Raw genomic sequence first — 19,641 nt, forward strand, 5'->3', positions numbered from 1 at the left:
TATCTTTGTGAGTTGTAATCTTTTATATAATAATAATTTTATCTATTTATTTGATTTATGGTGGCTGTTGTTTTGGTCCAAAAGTAAAAAACAAATTACTTTTGAAGGAGTCAAAAAAGTAAGTTTGGTATTAAGAGGGGTTATTTCACAAAATTTCCCATCTCAATTCTCATAGGAATGACATCTCTAGGTAGTAAATGATGTCTCTGTAAATGATGTTTCTGTCTTGTCAACAAATGAAAGGAAAAAGGAACCTCTACGTGGCACGTTTTGTCTCATGACTCTCTCCATCTTTCAAACCTCAAAATTATGTCTTTGTGGATGTGGTATGTGCTGGAATCTCCATCCTTGTCTCTGATTTTGATAGGTCAATTGTCAAACACCAACACCCACCATTCATCTTCCATTTACCACAACTTTTTTTATTTATTTATTTAACAAAAGATTGAAAACAGAATTATCGAAATTCCAATTGCAAAATAGAATAATAATAATAATAAGCATGGAAAAGCCAGGTTCTGATAAATGATGTATAAAAACGGCTCGTTGGTTGTGTTTGTTTTGTTGGCGCTAAAAGCATCATCATGACCGCAGCTAAAGCCATTACTATTAGCAGCAGCAGCAGCAGCAGCTGCAGTAATACTAACATCACGTACCATTACCAGTGGTGCAGCCAAAGATGTTGGAGACGCATTTCTCTCCCAATCCCAAACCCCAATTCCCACAACCTGACCATCACCACCAGAACTCGCTCATCCCACTCACTGATTCCGAGGGCCTCCGGCGCTAATTCCCCGGACAGTGAAACCAACAATGTCACCACCACCACCAACAGCAACAAAACCAAAACCAAACCCAAATTAGCTGATCCTATTGTTGTTGTCAACAGTGAGGTAGAAGAAGAGGAAGATCAGCTGCAGAAAAAGCAGCAGAGGGGGTTGGACCTCGAAGACGTGAATCCGGTCGGGCTGGGCCGGAGGTCACGCCAGCTGTTCGATGAAGTGTGGCGCAAGTTCTCCGGGCTCGGACAGATCTCCAGGACCAGCCGAGCCGACGAAAGAGACGCCCTCGACGCCCTTCTCATCAAGGAAGGTCCCATGTGCGAGTTCGTCATCCCCGGCGCCCAAAACACCACCGTTTTGGTCGTCGGCGCCACGTCCAGCATCGGCCGGATTGTCGTCCGCAAGCTCATGCTCAGAGGCTACACGGTCAAGGTTTTTCATTTCGTTCAATTCTTTGGAATTTGAGGCTTTGTTTTGTTTATTTGGGTTTTGGGTTTTGTTATGTGTAATGGGTTTGGTTGTTGTGGTGATGAATTAGGCTCTGGTGAGGAAGGCGGACCAGGAAGTGGTGGACATGTTGCCGAGGTCGGTGGAGATTGTGATTGGGGATGTGGGTGATCCTGCAACTCTAAACGCTGCCGTACAAGGCTGCAACAAGATCATCTATTGTGCTACTGCGCGGTCTACTATATCTGGGGACCTCTACAGGGTTGATAACCGAGGGGTCTACAACATCACCAAAGCATTTCAGGTAAAACCCATATCTTGGTTACATGTTTAAGCTCTTGGATTGGTTCATGGTGGATTTGAGTTTGGCCCTTAGAGAGTTTTGCTTGGGTGAAGCTGAGGAGTGTGTGAAGTGCAGGACTATAACAACAAAATGGCGCAATTACGAGCAGGGAAAAGTAGCAAGAGCAAGCTTACGATCGCAAAGTTCAAGTCTGAGGATTCGGTGGATGGATGGGAAGTTCGTCAGGGGACTTATTTCCAGGACGTGGTTGCCTCTAAGTATGATGGAGGAATGGATGCTAAGTTTGAGTTCACTTGGACTGGAGATGCTGTTTTCGAAGGTAAAACAACTCCAGTGGGCGTTTGGTATCTAACATAAATTAAGTTCACTCGAAAAATTATAAGGCCTTGTAACTGACTCTGTTTCTTTCTCCATTGTAGGATATGTTTTCACCAGGGGAGGGTATGTTGAACTGTCAAAAAAGATTTCACTTCCTTTGGGTCGCACTCTTGACAGGTATTCAAAATTTGATTCTCAAATGGAAGCTTATTAGAAGCTGGCTAATGGCTATGATAGATTCTTTATAGAAACATCCATTGCCCAAACTACAAAGGGTTATCAGACTTCCATGACCTAAATTTTCAATGTGTAGGTATGAAGGTCTAGTTCTTTCTGTTGGTGGGAATGGAAGGTCTTACATATTAATTCTTGAAGCTGGTCCGACAGCAGATACAACTCAAAGTAAATTATATTTTTCAAGATTTAGCACAAAAGCAGGATTTTGTAGGGTAAGGACCCTTTTCTCTCTTTGTGTATCTGTGTTTCTTTTTGGAAATGGTTGCAATATATTGGTACTATTCAAATACCTATCTGTAATTGGCAGGTCAGAGTACCATTTTCCTCCTTCCGCCCAGTGAAACCAGATGATCCTCCATTAGACCCATTCCTTGTACATACATTAACCATACGTTTTGAGCCCAGAAGACAGGTTTGTCCATTTCCTGCTTGTAAGATAAGAAATTTGTTTCATATGTTTTTCCCTTACTGCGTTGTTTCAGAGAATTAGAACACAAATGAATATTCGATTTCTACTTGCATTTACTTTTCTTCTATAATGTTAGAGTATAATCTCACATTTGGTATTCTTAACCAAATCTCTTACTCTAAATCCACAAATCTAAAGGCAAGGTAAATCCATATTTTCCATCAGGTTGATGAAATACATTTCCACTTTTTGCTAAATCCATTTATTATTCTTGGCACAGAAAGCTGTTGAAACACGTACAGGAGTTAAGCAAGACCCGAGAAGCTTTAAGCTTATACTAGAATACATAAAAGCTTTACCAGTAAGTCTTTTTATTGGTGTTACCGCAGATTGTTCTATCAAATTATGCTCTCTCTCTAACATGTCTTCTGTAAAGGAAATTTCTATATGCTGAAGTCACTTAAAAGAGTTATGCATTATTTACTGGAAATTCTTAATGCTAAATTCATTGCTTAACCATTTCCCGTATCGTAGCGACTGATGGCATATACAGAGAACTTATAATCACTTAAATATCCATGAGATGTTTACTAATGGTGCCCGGATTTCACTTTTTCATTATAAGAGCTATTGTCTTGATCAATGTAGTTGTAAACCCAATGTTAAACCTTTTACAAAATGGATCGTTCTTCCAATGAACCCATTTTCTGAAGGTCCAAGTTTTGAGGAAACTTTTCAAACTGAGTCATTTATGAATTTGTGATAGTTAACTTCTGAAATTATTCTGGGATGAAAAAAGTGCATTAACATATCTATTACGACTGAGGTGCTGACCTTGAAGTTCAATAATTGTTATTATGGAGCATTCTTCATCATTGGTTTGCTTGAAAATTATATTTGATGTGTTATTCTGCATAAATGAGATGGAACAGAGTGTGTTTGATTTGTGTTAACATAAGGATAGTAAAGGAGGTGCATAATGACTTGTACGAGTTTTATACAGTAAAAAGGTTTGCATACATATATTTGCAGCCTCAAATGAATGTGGTAATGGAATGTTTTGTAGACTGGGCAAGAAACAGACTTCATTTTAGTTTCATGTACGGGATCAGGAATAGAACCTACTAGAAGGGAGCAGGTTCTTAAAGCCAAGAGGGTTAGTTCTTTTCTCTTTCACTTTGACTGGTGACCAGGTTATTTTGTGTGTGTGTGTGTGTGTGTCTTTTACAATTTCTAACTTTCTTTTTTGGTCAAATACAATTTCTAACTTAGTTAATGCTTTTACTGTTGAAATTTCTTCAGGCTGGGGAAGAGAAATTGCGAAAATCGGGGCTTGGATACACAATCATCCGTCCTGGTCCCCTAAAGGTGGAGCACTTACGCTAAAAGTCACGACTTAGTAACTTAAGTAGGGATTTGGGTACTTGGAAAATAATATCATAATCATTTGGCAATGCTAAATGATATCATCTGTTGTCTCCAATCCCTTTGTGCATCAGAATGTAACACCCTTAAATTCTTTTCCCATGCATGCTAAATTTCTTGAGTTTTGAATTTTAAGTCTGTGTAGTTATAAATGAGGAATTACCTTGTATGCATTAGAACTTTTTGCGCATTTAATAAAGTAAAAACATGTAACAAGTCAGTTGTGATGTTTGGTTTATGCAGGAAGAACCAGGTGGACAACGTGCTCTCATATTTGATCAAGGAAATAGGATTTCTCAGGTTAGAATGATCGAATGTTAAAAAGCCTTTCTATTTCTTGAAATCAATTCTTGAATCCATTTTCACCACACAAAAAAAAAAAGAAGAATTATTTTTTGGCTTATAAATAACATTATTGAACTTCCAATTTCAACTGCTATCTCTGAATTCAGGGGATCAGCTGTGCTGATGTAGCTGATATCTGTGTGAAGGCATTGCATGATTCAACTGCAAGGAACAAAAGCTTTGATGTGGGTAACAATTTATTTTGCATTTAATATTACTTTCATGTGACATAAAGCTGAAGTAATGTTGTATCTGTCCAGGTATGTTATGAATACGTTGCTGATCAAGGGAAGGAACTTTATGAGCTGGTAAGTAGTAAGGACTAAGAAAAATCAATCAATACTTCTCAAAAAAACAAAATAAAATCAAACAATAGTTTCTATTTGTCAAAAAGAAAAACACATCTTTTTCATATATAAGCTTGTAACCACTTGGAATCCTCTGCAGGTAGCACATTTGCCTGACAAAGCCAACAACTATTTGACACCAGCACTCTCTGTTCTAGAGAAGAATACCTGATCATCCTGAGCATGGATGATCTAATCGTCAGATATATAAGAGTACATTTGTAAAGCTACATATGGAGTTTATCTTTGTATCTTCTCAACCCAGATACGCAATTGTCCTTCATATAGCTCATTTGAATGTTTTCTTTATGTAAATTCATATGTAGATGCCTGGTTGGGCATGAATTTTTATTGTCACAAATTGGGTCAAAGTGTAAATAACAAGCAATACAATTACATGCTTAGAAAACTCAATTTCTGATTTGAGAGTGACAACACTAAAGGTAGGAAAAAAAAAAAAAAACAGGGATGACTTTGCAGTTACAATACGTAATCATATCCCCTGCAGCCTGCAAATGCAATTGGTGATCAAATACCTCAGCAAAAAGAAGGGCTTAAGATGAATTCGAAAACACAATCACTCAAACAATCAATCTTAGGTTTAGTATTGATTAACATGGGTGCTTGCAAAAGCACAAGCAAAAGCAGACCTCTCAAATACCAAAAATATGGCTGAAGAAGATGTGCTAAATTTCAAGTGGGTGTTATTGCAATTAAGCCTAGAATCAAAGCGGTACAAATACCCCAATCCCAAACTAGAACGCAAGCAACCAAATTGAACAAAACAAAAAACACAAGCATCAGAGATTCAGAATGATCTCCCTTGGATGCTTACTTGGATTCGGAACCACTGAGTCAGCACTCAGAGGTACTTCTTCTCTCTCCCTCTTTCACATAAACTTACAATTTGAGGCCACCACAGCTGACACGTAGACCAGCTCAGAGAGAAACGACTCTTGTCCAAGGACCCCATATCACATGTAAAGGGATAAGGAAAAATCTGAGAGAAGCCTCTCTTTTGCTTGAAATGAACCCACCAGCACTGTTTTAAGAAATCACAGCACAAGAATGCTAATTTATGGCTCAAATCCAATCCTTCTTAATAGAATCTCATTCCCAGTACACAATAATCCCAATGGCATCATCATCATCAGAAGCACCAGAAGCCATCTTACCAGAGCCAGCAGCAGCAGCAAAAGCAGAAGCAGAAGCATCCTGGCAACTGCATCAGGCTTGCTTGCAGCTGCTGCAGTGCTAGCTTCAGCAGCAGGTGCCATTGAAGCTCCTGATCAACAAGGTGCTGAGACTCTAGCCAACATACCCCAGACGCTCTCGGGTGAGTGTGCTTTGCCTAAGGACTGCAAGAAAGCAAGGATTCAACGACCCAAGTCAAGAAAAGCAGAGTCTTGCACAATCAAGTGTGTCACCACTTGCATCCGGGGTGGTGATGGCTCACCTGGTGAAGGCCCTTTTAATGTCAGAAGGTAAAGATTGATTCTTAGTGTTGGTTCAACTACCATGTCACTTTTCTGCTGGCTTTTCAATACATATGCTACATATTATTACATTTTGGGAGTGATATTGTGTGTTTGATGTTCTCATTGTGCAGACCTATAGTTGTTTTCAAGCAAGGATTTAGAAGCCGTCAATACTGGTACATACATGTTCCTCTTTAATTTGACCTCTGCTTCTGCTACTACTAATGTTTGGCAATCAATTATATACTATCCTGTTAGTATTAGTATTAGCATTAGCTTGCATCACTTTAATATGTCTGTATGTTCAATCTGCTTGTGCAATGCATTACTTTAACATGTTTGTGTGTTCAATCTGCTTGTGCAATAGCTTGTCTGACTTCAAAGGGATTAGCTCTAAGCATATGTATGTTCTACTGCAACTTTATGATGACAACTGTAAGCTAAAGAGAAGAAGTAAAGAGGCAGGTTAGATATGCCATATCATTGAAACATTAGGCTCCTATACAAAGCCAAGTTGATGATTGTCCTACTATCAGTCCAAACCATTCACACAACCATTGAATTTTCCTTGTATATGCAAATGTTCTACATATACCACAAACTTTAAAATGTTCTTATCCCAAATGTCACCTTAGAAGCACCACTTCTCTTAGTTCTCTTTTCTTCTGTGGCATAGTATTAGTATCCTCACATTGTTAATATAATTTGTCTGTGATGTAAAGTGGAACTATAAATTCTCAAACCCATAGTCTTTCAGTCTAATTCTCTGTGAAATTTGATCTTTTGCAGTTTGGTGGAGTGCTCAGACATTTGTAATTTGATTGGAGATGGTGACGATGGGCCTTAATTAAAACCATCAAGTTTTGCAGCAATTGTATAGCCTTTAGATGAATTTATTCCTCGTTAAGGAAAAAAGAAAAATAACTTTTCCTTTTTTTTTTGGGATAAGAATTTATGCATGTTCAATCAAATATTGTAAATTTAAAATTGATTAATTTCCACTTCCAAGGAAGTAAACGGATAGTGTGGAATATATAAGTATATATGTGTTCTCATATGATTGATGCGAGTCATGTAATGCAGTGGATCACATCATATTTTGATATAAATAGAACATGCACTACTACTTTTATGCCCTTGAAATTTGTCACAAGAGAGTTGGAGTGGAATCACAAGTAAACATGGACAGAGAGAGCTAATTATTAATTAGAGCCTTGATGCATAAAGCAATGAGGAAGGAGGTGAGGCATGGGGGACCCTTCCACGTCCACTACCACTTTGATCTCCTTCTTCGTCGTTACTCTCATCTTCTCTTCTCCCATGATCTCCATTGTTAGCTTCTTTCTCTGCCTCATCCACCATCTGTCATCATTTGAAATCAAAGTTCACTGATAACTTCTCATTTTTTTTCTCAGGACGGTTATGTAAACATGTCACATATTTACCAGATAGGATCGTAAGTTCATTAGTCAATGATTCAGATTTACAGTTTGACAACATAACACGTACATAACTCATAATTCAGATGTCCCAAATTCGAACTCCACCTACCTTTGGTGGTTTTCGAGTGAGTGCATGTATAGAATTAAGTTTACCTTAAAACTTTGTACTAATGTAATGAATGAAGGAGTGACCTATGAATTTTACTGGTTATAAAAAAAAGCATGCATAACTGGAAGAAGGTAATTAAGAGGGGATAGAGACCTTTTTAGTGATGGCTGGAGGGAGGGAGGGTAGTATGTCAACAAGATGAGTCCTGATCTTGTGTAGGGCATCCTTGGTGAGACCCTGCGCAGCCAGGGTCACATCCTTGACCACGCCCTCCAAGAAGTGGCGTGCGTTGTCCAAAGCATTTGCAGGAACAGCAGCAGCAGTCAGCTTCTCCAACAGCCTATCCTTTATGGCCCCCAAGTTGAAGTTCCTCCTTATGTTTGAGCTTTCCACCAGTGATATATGATGATGATGACGATTCTTGCTTTGTTTCTGCTTTTGGGTTTGCTTTGTTTCTCACTTTGATGGCATGAGCTGGGGAGTACAACTCTCCTTGACCCACTTCACCATCATCATCTGTAGTAGTACCCTTTGAAGAGCTGCTTGTGTTTCCCTTCTCTCCCATTTATTGGGTTTTGTCTATCTCTTCTTTTGCTTCAATATGCTGAGAGAGCTTGTGGCTTTTGATGGTGATTGTGTTGTACGTCTTTGGTAATTAGAAGTAGAGCCAAATCTCTCTTAATCAATTTGACATGTCTCTAGAAGACACTGGAAGACATATATAGCTAGTACCATTCTTACACATGAGGCTGACTGGCTGAGATGAGGTTGGGTTGCATGCTTTCTCTGATCCCTTGATGCTAACACGTGTCCCTTATGCCTTGTCTGTAACACCTCCCATTTTGACGTCTGTGGCCTTACTTGGATAAACACCACCACATCCATTAACACATAAGCTTCTACATGATGCTATGCTAGCTGCTAATCTTTGTCCCCCATCTATATTTAATCGAATTAATTAGTTAATTATTAAAATTTTCAAATGCTTCTTTGTTTCTAAGCACATGTTAATTAATTTCTCCTAGCCTCTCCAATAGTCCAATGCATGAGTACTACACTGAAGGTGACAGCCCTTACAAGAAGCTCTTGTTGTTCTTGGAGCAGCCTCCTCTTTCTGTTTCGATATCAGGCATATGTTCCCAAAACGCACCCAGCATTTGCTCTTGTTGAAGCTTCTCGTTTTCCACCTCATGTATTAATTTCTTGCTCAATTCTCACAAGTCTGCTAGCAACACTCATGGCTCTCTCTACTCAAGACTCGATCAATTTCTATCGAAGTCATACAATTACATATAATCACACAAACCATGCATGCAAAGACTTTCTAATTATTAATAAACAATGATAAAAAGGAAAGATAAAAAGTCCCAACCTATATATATAGCCGCAACTGCAAGCCTCACAACTCAATCCAGAAAATACATGTTTGTGTGCTCAAGTTTCTACAGGCTTTCCAAACACTCATTGGTGTCCTTTATGTCCCTTCGTACACTTTGTTCCAAATATTGCATTACAAGATCACATAGATATCAAAGTCTACCTGGTCCATGAGATTTGGACCAGAAAAGAGGTCCATCAGATTTGAACCTGAAAACTTTTAAAGTCTGCTGCCTTGTGGAAAGCTGCTTATGGGCTTTGCGAGTCTGATGGTTCAATACTTCAATACAATATTTACTTTTCGAAAAGAAGACAAAACTATTGGACATTTTTTAATAACATGTACACGTTTGGAGTATATTGGCAAGTGGCAATTAAGGTGATAAAATTACATCAAAAACTATTAGACCACATGTTAAAATAGTCAAACTATGTTACCTCTGTTTAGTGGTTACTACCTAACACCTAAGTATGGGTTGTAGTGGTTGTAAGTCTTATCTTGGCCAAAAAAAAAAGTAAGGGTTGTAGTGGTTGTAAGTCCTGAGTATGAGTTGTAGTGATTGTTAGTCCATACAAGCAAGTATAGGCTTTGTAGGTTAGGGGTTCTAAGTATGGTGAGTGGTTGTGATTGTTGACTTCCTCTCGTCTGCTTGGCTTTCTTTCATGTATATATATATACATGATCTTGTATTTGATAAAATATACACAATCTCTTTATCAAAGTTTTACACCACATTTTATACATAAAATCAAATAACATATACACATGCATGATTGGACCATTAGCAACGTGGTAAAATTACATGAAAAACCAATAGACCACGTTTTACACATCATACCACATGTACACGTACGTTTTATACATCAAGCGAAGATATAAGACTCAATTGATGGAATTTCAACACTAAGGATCGTATTTGCAATTATTGAGTAGCCCAATTGGAAGGGCCGTAGAATTACTTACTCTGCACGTAAATTTAATCCTCCCTCCCCCAAATCCAAAAAAAAAAAAAACACTAAGAATCGCATTTGGTTTCTAACCTACCTTTCTTGATACAATTTAATTAGAGTGGTAAATTGGTATGTCCTGCTGTATTGTTTACCTTGTTTGGTCTCTACGAATTCATGTTTAGAGGAAAAAGAGTTGTTTGATTCTTTGATTATTTTATGAGCAATTGACATGAATGTTTTCAATATTGTTGTTGAAGCTTTTGATTGTTGGTACGTAAAGTATTTCTTGGTATCTTAGGTGCGATAAAGACATGGTACTTTGGCAATTATTTGTTGCTCTGTTGACATCGAAACTAAAGTATATCCCATGTATATATTGTTTATCCCTTGATGCCCTTTCGAGAAAAATGTGCAGATGACAATTAAGAATTTTAATTATTGATTGCTCTATATATCAATTACTAATTAATTAACTGATGAAAATCACAAAGATGAAGCAACACTAATGGTTACTTAAGATGTGTGCTATCCATTTCTATTAATACATTTGGTTGCAAAAAGGAGAGAGAGCAGATCCTATAAAAAAACTTTGTAAATCGTGATCACTAATCCTATAAAAAAGGCTAAAATATTAGTGTATGCAATAAAAAGTCCCACCATTGCTGCGAAGAGTGGAGTAGGAATTGCAACATTTTTTACCAAGATAGAAATCCATTTTATTGAGAAAAAAAAAAAACAATTGCTTTTGTCATTGTATTCATTTTTTAAACCGAAACCCTTATTATATTCATTTTTCTTATTACTAATTTTTAATCTTCTTTTAGATAATACCCATTGGCTGCTTTGTCATTGTTGTTGACTCTGAAAGACTGAAACATGTACCATTTTTTAATTCTAGCTTGCTTCACCAAAAGCCTCCAGCCCCTTCTTTTTTTTTACTCCTAAAAAGTTAGTAAGATTTGGAGGGTTGTTGAGTAATACATCATTTCACTCTCCAACTTCTGCTTATAAATCCACTGCCTAGATCTTCTGTTCACAAACCTGCAAGAACGACCACACATTAATTTCATCACTCACAATTATTGCCTCTTGGCTATCTTGTTGTTGTAGTAAAAATTAAACTGAATATTAATTAGAATTAAAGAAAAAAAAAATAAGTTAATCAAAGATGGTTGCAGGAGAGTTCAAGGTGACTACAAGGAAGCAAGAGGTGGTGGCTGCAGCTCTGCCACTACAGCAGCATTGGCTGCCACTCTCCAACCTCGACCTGCTTCTGCCTCCATTGGATGTTGGGGTCTTCTTTTGCTACAAGAATGATCAGCAGCAGCAGCAGCAGAACATGGGCTTTTGGGCCCAGGTTGGGGTTCTGAAGAAGGCCATGGCCCAAGCCCTGGTGTCCTTCTATGCCTTCTCGGGTGAGGTGGTGCAGAACTCTGTTGGGGAGCCTGAGATTCTGTGCAACAACCGTGGGGTTGATTTTGTTGAGGCCTTTGCAGATGTTGAGCTCAAGGACCTCAACCTCTACAACCCAGATCAGAGCATAGAGGGAAAATTGGTGCCCAACAAGAAGCATGGGGTGCTTGCGGTCCAGGTCTGTCGATCGATCTCTATATATAGCTCATCATCTCACCATGTCATTTATGATATATCATCATCTTAATACTAATATGAAATTTATAATTTACAAACTAAACTGCAGGCAACTGAGTTCAAGTGTGGAGGCATGATGGTGGCATGCACGTTCGACCATCGCATAGCCGATGCCTACTCGGCCAACATGTTTCTGGTCTCATGGGCCGAGCTGGCCCACTCAAAAACACCACTCACTCTCCTCCCATCCTTCCGCCGTTCTCTGCTCAACCCTCGCCGTCCCGGCCACATCCACCCCTCCCTCAACGACATGTACATCCCCATCACAGCTCTGCCACCACCCCCCAAACACAATGATCATCATGATGATGATCTCATGATCAGCCGCATATACCATGTCGCATCCGACCAACTCCTCAAGCTCCAACAACTTGCCTCCAATGGGTGCAGTGGTACCACCAAAAGGACCAAGCTCGAGTCCTTTTGTGCCTTTTTGTGGAAAATGGTTGCAAAATGTGGTACCACTAGCAATGTGAACAAACAATATTGCAAAATGGGAATTGTGGTTGATGGTCGCAAAAGACTAAGCGATGGTGAAAATAATAATAATAAGGTGCAAAAAGAGACATTAATGGCGAATTACTTTGGAAATGTGTTGTCTATTCCATTTGGTGGGAACAAAATCGAAGACTTAATTGAGAAGCCACTGAATTGGGTGGCGGATGAGGTGCATGAGTTTTTGGAAGATGCAGTGACGAAGGAGCATTTCTTAGGGTTGATAGATTGGGTGGAGGCCCACCGGCCGGTGCCCGCAGTGGCCAAGATTTACTGCGAGGAAGGCCCCGCCTTCGTGGTGTCGTCCGGGCAGCGGTTCCCGGTCTCCAAGGTGGATTTCGGGTGGGGCCCACCAGTGTTCGGATCGTACCATTTCCCGTGGGGCGGAAGCTGCGGGTACGTGATGCCAATGCCGAGTCCAGCCGGGAACGGTGACTGGGTTGTGTACATGCACATTTGGAAGCGGCAGATGGAGTTCATGGAGAAAGAGGCTCCTCATGTGTTCAGGCCTTTGACTTTTAATTATCTTAGTTAATTAGCAAGTTAAATTTGATTGAACTTCTCTTTCATCAATATTAGGTTACCATGCATGTATAATGCATCTAGCTATGTCATTATGTATCCCTTAATTACCAACAGCTAGCATTAATGTTGCAGTGTATATGTAGTCTTGTACCAAAAGCATGCAAATATGGTGACTACTTGATTCATTTGCATGCAATATGGTTAATATGTTAGCCAATATATTATCCAACCTTTTCGCTTGCTTAATGTTTAAGGAGTTTTAATTAGTCATCTATATGGGTGGTGATATATAGTACGTGGACTTTGATTCTCTGTTGTATGTTGTTTTCACTTATTTCAGGTATTTATTAATAAATGTGAAAGTTATAAATGAATGAATGTACGTAATTCTAAATTAATATACTAAAAAAGTGTTATGAATTTATTTTTTTGTTTACTCACATATCTTAATATAATATAGTGAAATCATCTAACAAATGAAAACAAAAAAGAATACTACTATGTATATTGACTAATAACTAGTTGATGCAAAACTAACTAATTATTGCATTATTGTAGGGATATATTGGTGTTATTCCTCTACTATAGATGTTGTTTACGGTTTACCATATGGCTAGTAAATGAAGTGTGTGTACGTAACTTTTTAATTCTACTGTTCCAATCATTTTTCCGATGGTTTAATGTATGGTATGAATGTATGATGTTATATCTTTCACTCACACTCTTCCATCATACGTTCAATTAAAGTACGTATATGTAATAATGTAAAGAAATTGTAAGAGTTATACTTTTCTTTTGTCAATATCTATTTTTTTTTTGTCATATGTGCTATAAAATTATTATATCAATATATCACGTGATGTTACGACAATATAGAAAAAAAAAAAATTACTTTATGATCTATGCCTTCAAATCTCAATTAAAATTTTATTATAAGGATAATAATTAATAAGAATATATACATATATCCTCAAATTTAAGGTTGTTCAACTTAATTGTACTGTAATAAGTTTTAGAATATTATACATGATCATATTGTAAACATTTTTTGTTTAATTACACACATGTCTGTAATATATAGGGTTAATGATAAAAATTTCTATTTTAGACATTCATGGTAAAATTACCCACTAAATGTTGGTTGTTAATTAAAAATGTCGGTTATTTTAGAGACATTCATGGTTGGTGGACGTTTTATCAGATGAATTTTTTTTTAACATGCATGCATGCAGCCAGTTGAATTTTATTCAAAGTGCTATATGCATTGTTTATTTGTAATTATTAACTAAGTAACCAAGCTAGAAAGGTTTTCTAAAAATCGTTAAATATAGACCTAATTGTCAAAACAAATGTTTTGGGGTAATTTTTTGTTATTATTCTTCTCCTTATGGAGGTTTATATAGGAGAAACTTAAAGCTCTTACACAAAGTCAATTAATCTGTCTTAATTACAAATCTAATTTAATTGCAAATGCATAATTTTAAACATCTAATTTTACAACATATTAGACAATTAACCTCAATTAATGACAAACGTTGACTCTCGCCATTAACGGCAGACAATCATTTCAACACTAATGTGATCTTTATCGATATTGTTAATTGATTTACGTATTGAAAGAGAAAGGTAATTAATGACAGTGAAAATCTAAAGAAAAACAATCTTCCAAACAAACTAATCATTAACAAAATCTGTAGAAAGGGATTACGTATCAGAAGGGATTTAATTAATTATCACATCACCAACCCTTAATGTTTTCTGGCTAGTATGTTAGATATACTCAACAAATATTTGATATATATGTAATAGTAAAACAAAGTAATTGACCTTTACCATATATAGATAGGCTTTCTTTTTCCATATATATTAAGATATCAACCAAGAAGTAAGTACTAGCTACTGAGCAATTTAATTACTAATACCCAATTATAAGATGAATGGGGTTGGGAGGGGCTATAAGTAGCTCACCTACCATGTCCCTATAACCTATTGCAGTTGGTATGACATTTCACATTTTAATTAGACCAGCCCCATAAATTAATACATTATTAATTAACACATCTACTTAAGTTCACCTCTACCAAACCCATATTTTACAACCCATATAACCCATTTTTTTGTTTCAAAAGGGTGAAGCAAAATTTCCTGCAGTGGCAGAAAAGGAAACAACAAAACGGTGGTCCCTAAATTAAGTTGTAAAGTGTGAGGATTTTGGTTGCTAATGTGGTTGAGGGAGGCCAACAGAAACTTTTAATTAAATATACACAATGAATCAGCTTAACAACTCTAGACCAATCACTATCTTATAATTTTGATGATTTGGATACATTCTACTCATATATATATACACACACACAGAAATAATCAATCGCTCACCACAGAGCGGAGAATTCAATGATCGGGACCGTCCATTTTTTAAGTCCATCTTTAAGGGTCGTCCCTATAAAAAAAATCAGTCAAATCAATAATTGTTTGGTCCTCCAAACTTTGCAGACAAATACAGTTCGTCAGATAAGGTTGAAATAATGTTGACAGTAATATATTGGATAAACAGTTTCCGATTTGACTGATTTTTTTGCAAGGATGATCTTTGAATGATGCTCTAAAATATAGACGGTTCCGATCATTGAAATTCATTGCTGAGTGGTTAGGTGAGCGGAGAATTCTCCGCTTTATAATAAGCGAGTAATCATTACTGATATATATATATATATATGACTAATAATTGAATGTTGCTCCTGGCCAAAAAACAAATAATTGAATGTTGCTAAATTAGTGGTCAATGCGAGTTGAGGAGCATATAAGAGTTAGAATTTTATTTGGAAAAAGATTTTGTGCCCTAATAGGGCACAAAATTTATGTGCCATAATATCTGATGTGGCAAAATTATTTTGCACACATTATCTCATCATATTAATATCATTATTGTGAAAAGACTATTCTATCCAACTTAAATCTTATAGCACAAATCAATTTAATTCCTCTCATTACTACTCAGTCCTAAAATCAGCCTTCGTCTTCTCCTAATCCCTAAAATTGAAGGAAATTGTCTTTTTATATTGTGTGAGATTTGTGCATGTTGTGTGATTTGATAATCAGCCATAGCTCTTACTTTAATAAAAATAGTGAATGAGTTGAAAAGATTCCTTCCAATATAGTAGATTTGGTTGGAGAGGATGTTAAGGTTCAAAGGTTTTGCGGGTGGAATTTTTTTGGTTGAAACATTTTTAGTTTTTTTTTTTTAATCTAAATTTAATTTGCAAGATGTTATAAAAGGTTAAAATAGTCTTTGTAAAAACCTAAGTGGCAATATTATGCCATTAAGGCACAATTATGGCACCAATTATTAAGACACTCTACTCCCTATTTTATTTTATCCTTGTTCAAATTTAAAAGAGAAAGATTAAACAGCAGCATAACTAATTTTTACTATTATTCTATGCAAATATGACAATAACATCACGTCACGTGATCATATATCGTTGCAAATAATAACATATCAATCGGCCAAAGAGAAGAAACTTTACCTTTGACTATTTGAGAAGGGTATAGTGCTGGCCATAGGAACAATAATACACTGCCATTGACTATTTGTTCCAAAACATTAGAATGTGGGGCCGACTCTTATATACAAGGTTCAACACTTGACTTGGTCACACAAGTGGACCCAGCTTATGCGATTGTAGCTAGCTAAATCTATATCAAATCAAAGTATAAAACATTAATTAAGTAGGGTGTATTCAATTAGGATTTTAAATGACTTTGGTGGAATTAAAAATCTGATGGTATTCAATCAAAACTTTTAAAGAGTTTATAAAAGTCTGGTGGTATTCAATCAATATTTTTAAAAAGTCTATGGTATTCAATTAAAACTTTTAAAGAGTCTATAAAAGTGACATGGTATTCAAAAAGTCATTGACTTTATTAAATGATAGACTTTAAAAGACTTTCATGGACTTTGTAGTGTAAATTATGTTATATCAAAGTCAATAATTCTCCAACGTCCCCCCTGCAGATTTCAAAAGATTTCAAATATTAAAAAGCTATTAAAAAAATGGTATTTATTTATTTTTTAAAGAGTGATGCTAAACCCCTTAATCTTATTTTTTCACCCACCTCTTAATTTATTTTTTTCTAATTACTATATCTTCTTATATTAATTTTCTTTCTCTCTTATATTTAATTGACTCCTCATCCTGGGTTGGAACCAACAGCGTTGCCACAATGCAATGTAACAGCAAGATATTCAAACCAACCACTTCACAGTTTTTAAGTACTCAACAAAATCACAAGATTATATATTCATAATTTGAGAAATAATGTTCCTACCACATCATATAATGTTCTCAACCTGTCAATTCAATTAGACAAATTCTAACAACTCGTTAAAACACAATATTTGACAGTCTAACAACATAACAACATAAAATTCAGAACACTTATAATAAATTATGGAACAAAATAATTTTGGTCCCTACAATTCTAGCCCCAACTTTTTACATTGTTTGCAATATTAGGACAATTTATAACACATGCATCTTGGTCTTGAAGCTCATCTCCATTCCACTCACTCACGGAGGACAAAAAAATAAAAAACATATTGGAAAAATCCTAAAATAAATAATAAAAAATTATATCAAAGTTATTAGAAGTCTATAAAAATCCTTCAAAATCTATGAGAAAAGTCAGGAAAACTCTAAATAGAATTCTGTCAAAGTCTGTATGGAGTTTATGAAAGTCATAAAAAATCCATCAACTCTATCAAAGTCAATGACTTTTAAAAACTCTACAAAAGTCCATTAAAATCTTAATTGAATACACTCCCTTTAAGCGTCCTACGTTTCCTATATGTCATAGTTATTATCGAGGTTTCAACAACTTTATAGCGAAAGTTTGATGTCACCATGATGAAGCTTAGCCGTACGCAGCACTCTGGTTTGCTACAATTACAAAGACCATGACTGAAAGGGATGTGCCCAACTGCCCACCAACTTGGTGACAACACTAACCTCATTTTCCTATCTAGACCAACTACAAGTTCGATATATAAAACTGTATTATCATTTTTTAAGAGAAAAATATTAAACGCGCCCTTTTCCACTCTCTCACTTTTTTGAAGAAATGTAAATAACATTGTCCTATTGCACTTCTTATATGGATGCAAATAACATTCGTTTAGTATAATATTCTTTTGTCATATTGAATCTAAATTATATATAGAGGCAAAAATTAACATAGTCAACTATTCATATTCATGGTATGACAACATAAGTATCTTGTATTCATATATTGCCTAATTGTATGGTTAGAGAATATTATCCCATACATATGATGATAGTCTCTTCTCTTACAAAATATCTGATTAAGTTATGTTAATAGACTAAATATAAACCATACATTAAAATACTAATCCACCTAATCAATAGAATCTTGATGAGGCTCGAATTTGCACTTGGTTGACAAGTCAGAGATTTGCATATTAACCGCTTTTAGCTTCCTTGTACTTCCTGCAACTATGAACAATTGAGTTCTAAGCATCCTCTATGAGGTTACTCCTCATAGGGACTCTGATGCTTAAGTTAGATTTCATCTTTATGGAAATTGACTATTACTCAGGTTTTTAATCCTTACCTTGATGTTATGACTTCTTCCGAGCTTTATACCATGAACTTGGAGTAGTTTATCTCTGAAAAATTGGGGGATAACCTCTCACGGCTTAACTGTCGAGACAGTTTAGATTTAAATTTGAATTTGCAAGCCATTTTATGGCTACTATGAATGTCAATTGGGCTCTAGGCCTTTATATCGTAAACTCTTTGGGATTTGTGGATAATTATCCGAGCTTTTAAATAATCCAGTATAATGAATTAAATAAAGGGAGGTGATTTTTGTACTCATCTTTTTTCTATTTGCACTCTTTCTTATTTTTTTAATTATTTCTATTTATTTTTATTATTTAAATTTCCAAATCTACCCTTCATGACTCTTGAATTTCATAATATTTTAATTCCTATGTTTTGGCTTCCTTATCCTCTTCTTAGCAATATTATTCCCATGTGAAGCTTCCCTGATCAGTTTTTCTCTATTAAACTAGTTATGGTCTTAATTATAAAGCAACACACATCTAATATTGCATCCAATGGATTCCGATATATATATATATATATTCCAAGGGTGCACAATGATTTTTGAGTTTTAACTTTTTTTTTTTCTGAACTCTTTAAACTTTACTAATGGCAAATACCCGCTCACCATCCGTCACCTATCCTCCTCTTCCGCATTCCACATATCTCTCTCTCTCTCTCTCTCTCTCTCTCTCTCTCTCTCTCTCTCTCTCTCTCTCTCTCTCTCTCTCTCTCTCTCTCTCTCTCTCTCTCTTCTCTGTCTTTCTCTCACTCTCTCATCTAAATGCTCATTTATGATCCAAACAATAGAGAATAGAAAAATCATATAATATAATACCCCTCTCTTCATTTAGATTTTCCATTGGAATTCGTTCACTTCACTCTCTCTTTTGCTTTCTATCTCCATCTATTCCTCTATTTTTTCAGATTTATTTGTCTCTCCATATCTATTATTTTTTCAGCTCTCTACAACCTAAATAAATCAATTTATCTACAAGAATATTCACATCTCTAGTTTTATACCTTTATTAAATGTCATAGATGATCTCTCTCAAAGACTAAGTTGTAGGTACTAAAATCAATATTAAGAAGTTACATGTCTTAGAAAAGCTTGAATATAAATGTAAAATTGAGAGACGTACGTTGAGTGTAGTGAGATATTGAAAGAGTTTAAGAATTAAAATATTTTAAAGTTCAAAGTTATAAAGAGTAGATTTGAAAATACAAATAAAAAAATATATAAAAGTACATTGAAAATATTAAAAGGAGTGCGACTGGAGAAAAAAAAAAAGTGCAAAAATCGCAACCCTTAAATAAAATGTGGCCCATCAAATCTGAAGGAGACAGTTTCAAAGCCATAATGCACCACTATTAAT

At 35.9% G+C, this 19,641-nt stretch overlaps 4 protein-coding genes across 5 annotated transcripts; 3 read left to right on the forward strand and 1 right to left on the reverse strand.

The window, feature by feature from the left end:
* The first annotated feature begins 498 nt into the window (after nt 1–498).
* HCF173 (high chlorophyll fluorescence phenotype 173) lies at nt 499–5,028 on the forward strand. Its single transcript, XM_086239589.1, has 13 exons — nt 499–1,214; nt 1,321–1,533; nt 1,648–1,852; nt 1,953–2,028; nt 2,165–2,300; nt 2,396–2,500; nt 2,778–2,858; nt 3,564–3,653; nt 3,800–3,865; nt 4,166–4,222; nt 4,375–4,452; nt 4,528–4,575; nt 4,715–5,028. The coding sequence occupies exons 1-13, from the start codon at nt 585–587 to the stop codon at nt 4,784–4,786; spliced, it is 1,857 nt and encodes a 618-aa protein (XP_086095715.1). The 5' UTR covers nt 499–584; the 3' UTR covers nt 4,787–5,028.
* Nucleotides 5,029–5,436: 408 nt separating this feature from the next.
* LOC147287619 (uncharacterized) lies at nt 5,437–7,093 on the forward strand. 2 transcript variants are annotated; one of them, XM_086239592.1, is made up of 3 exons: nt 5,437–6,098; nt 6,224–6,268; nt 6,460–6,860. In XM_086239592.1, the coding sequence occupies exons 1-3, from the start codon at nt 5,683–5,685 to the stop codon at nt 6,560–6,562; spliced, it is 564 nt and encodes a 187-aa protein (XP_086095718.1). In that variant the 5' UTR covers nt 5,437–5,682; the 3' UTR covers nt 6,563–6,860. The 2 variants fall into 2 exon arrangements, with proteins under 2 accessions (XP_086095718.1, XP_086095719.1); XM_086239593.1 differs by lacking the exon at nt 6,460–6,860 and adding an exon at nt 6,882–7,093 and having other exon boundaries at nt 5,463–6,098.
* A 204-nt stretch (nt 7,094–7,297) lies between these two features.
* On the reverse strand, nt 7,298–8,504 carry LOC147287620 (uncharacterized). The gene is given in 3 exon segments (XM_086239591.1): nt 7,298–7,454; nt 7,797–8,039; nt 8,041–8,504. Coding segments are annotated over 3 exon segments (567 nt in total). The 5' UTR covers nt 8,209–8,504; the 3' UTR covers nt 7,298.
* A 2,599-nt stretch (nt 8,505–11,103) lies between these two features.
* Nucleotides 11,104–12,651, forward strand: LOC147287621 (HXXXD-type acyl-transferase family protein). Its single transcript, XM_086241938.1, has 2 exons — nt 11,104–11,562; nt 11,671–12,651. Exons 1-2 carry the CDS (start codon nt 11,140–11,142, stop codon nt 12,649–12,651), a joined length of 1,404 nt encoding a protein of 467 aa, XP_086098064.1. The 5' UTR covers nt 11,104–11,139.
* The last annotated feature ends 6,990 nt before the right edge of the window (nt 12,652–19,641 follow it).

This window comes from Dryas octopetala, chromosome 4, assembly GCF_963921425.1.
Source record: "Dryas octopetala chromosome 4, drDryOcto1.1, whole genome shotgun sequence".
Lineage (NCBI taxonomy): Eukaryota > Viridiplantae > Streptophyta > Magnoliopsida > Rosales > Rosaceae > Dryas > Dryas octopetala.

Excerpts from the sequence above, each read along its gene's own strand:
- LOC147287619 (XM_086239592.1), top strand. The coding sequence starts at position 5,683 with ATGCTAATTTATGGCTCAAATCCAATCCTTCTTAATAGAATCTCATTC. Across the intron at positions 6,099-6,223 it reads GGCCCTTTTAATGTCAGAAG|ACCTATAGTTGTTTTCAAGC; the intron begins GTAAAGATTGAT and ends CTCATTGTGCAG. Across the intron at positions 6,269-6,459 it reads TTTAGAAGCCGTCAATACTG|CTTGTCTGACTTCAAAGGGA; the intron begins GTACATACATGT and ends CTTGTGCAATAG.
- HCF173 (XM_086239589.1), top strand. The coding sequence starts at position 585 with ATGACCGCAGCTAAAGCCATTACTATTAGCAGCAGCAGCAGCAGCAGC. Across the intron at positions 4,453-4,527 it reads CAAGGAACAAAAGCTTTGAT|GTATGTTATGAATACGTTGC; the intron begins GTGGGTAACAAT and ends GTATCTGTCCAG. Across the intron at positions 4,576-4,714 it reads GGAAGGAACTTTATGAGCTG|GTAGCACATTTGCCTGACAA; the intron begins GTAAGTAGTAAG and ends AATCCTCTGCAG.
- LOC147287621 (XM_086241938.1), top strand. The coding sequence starts at position 11,140 with ATGGTTGCAGGAGAGTTCAAGGTGACTACAAGGAAGCAAGAGGTGGTG. Across the intron at positions 11,563-11,670 it reads ATGGGGTGCTTGCGGTCCAG|GCAACTGAGTTCAAGTGTGG; the intron begins GTCTGTCGATCG and ends ACTAAACTGCAG.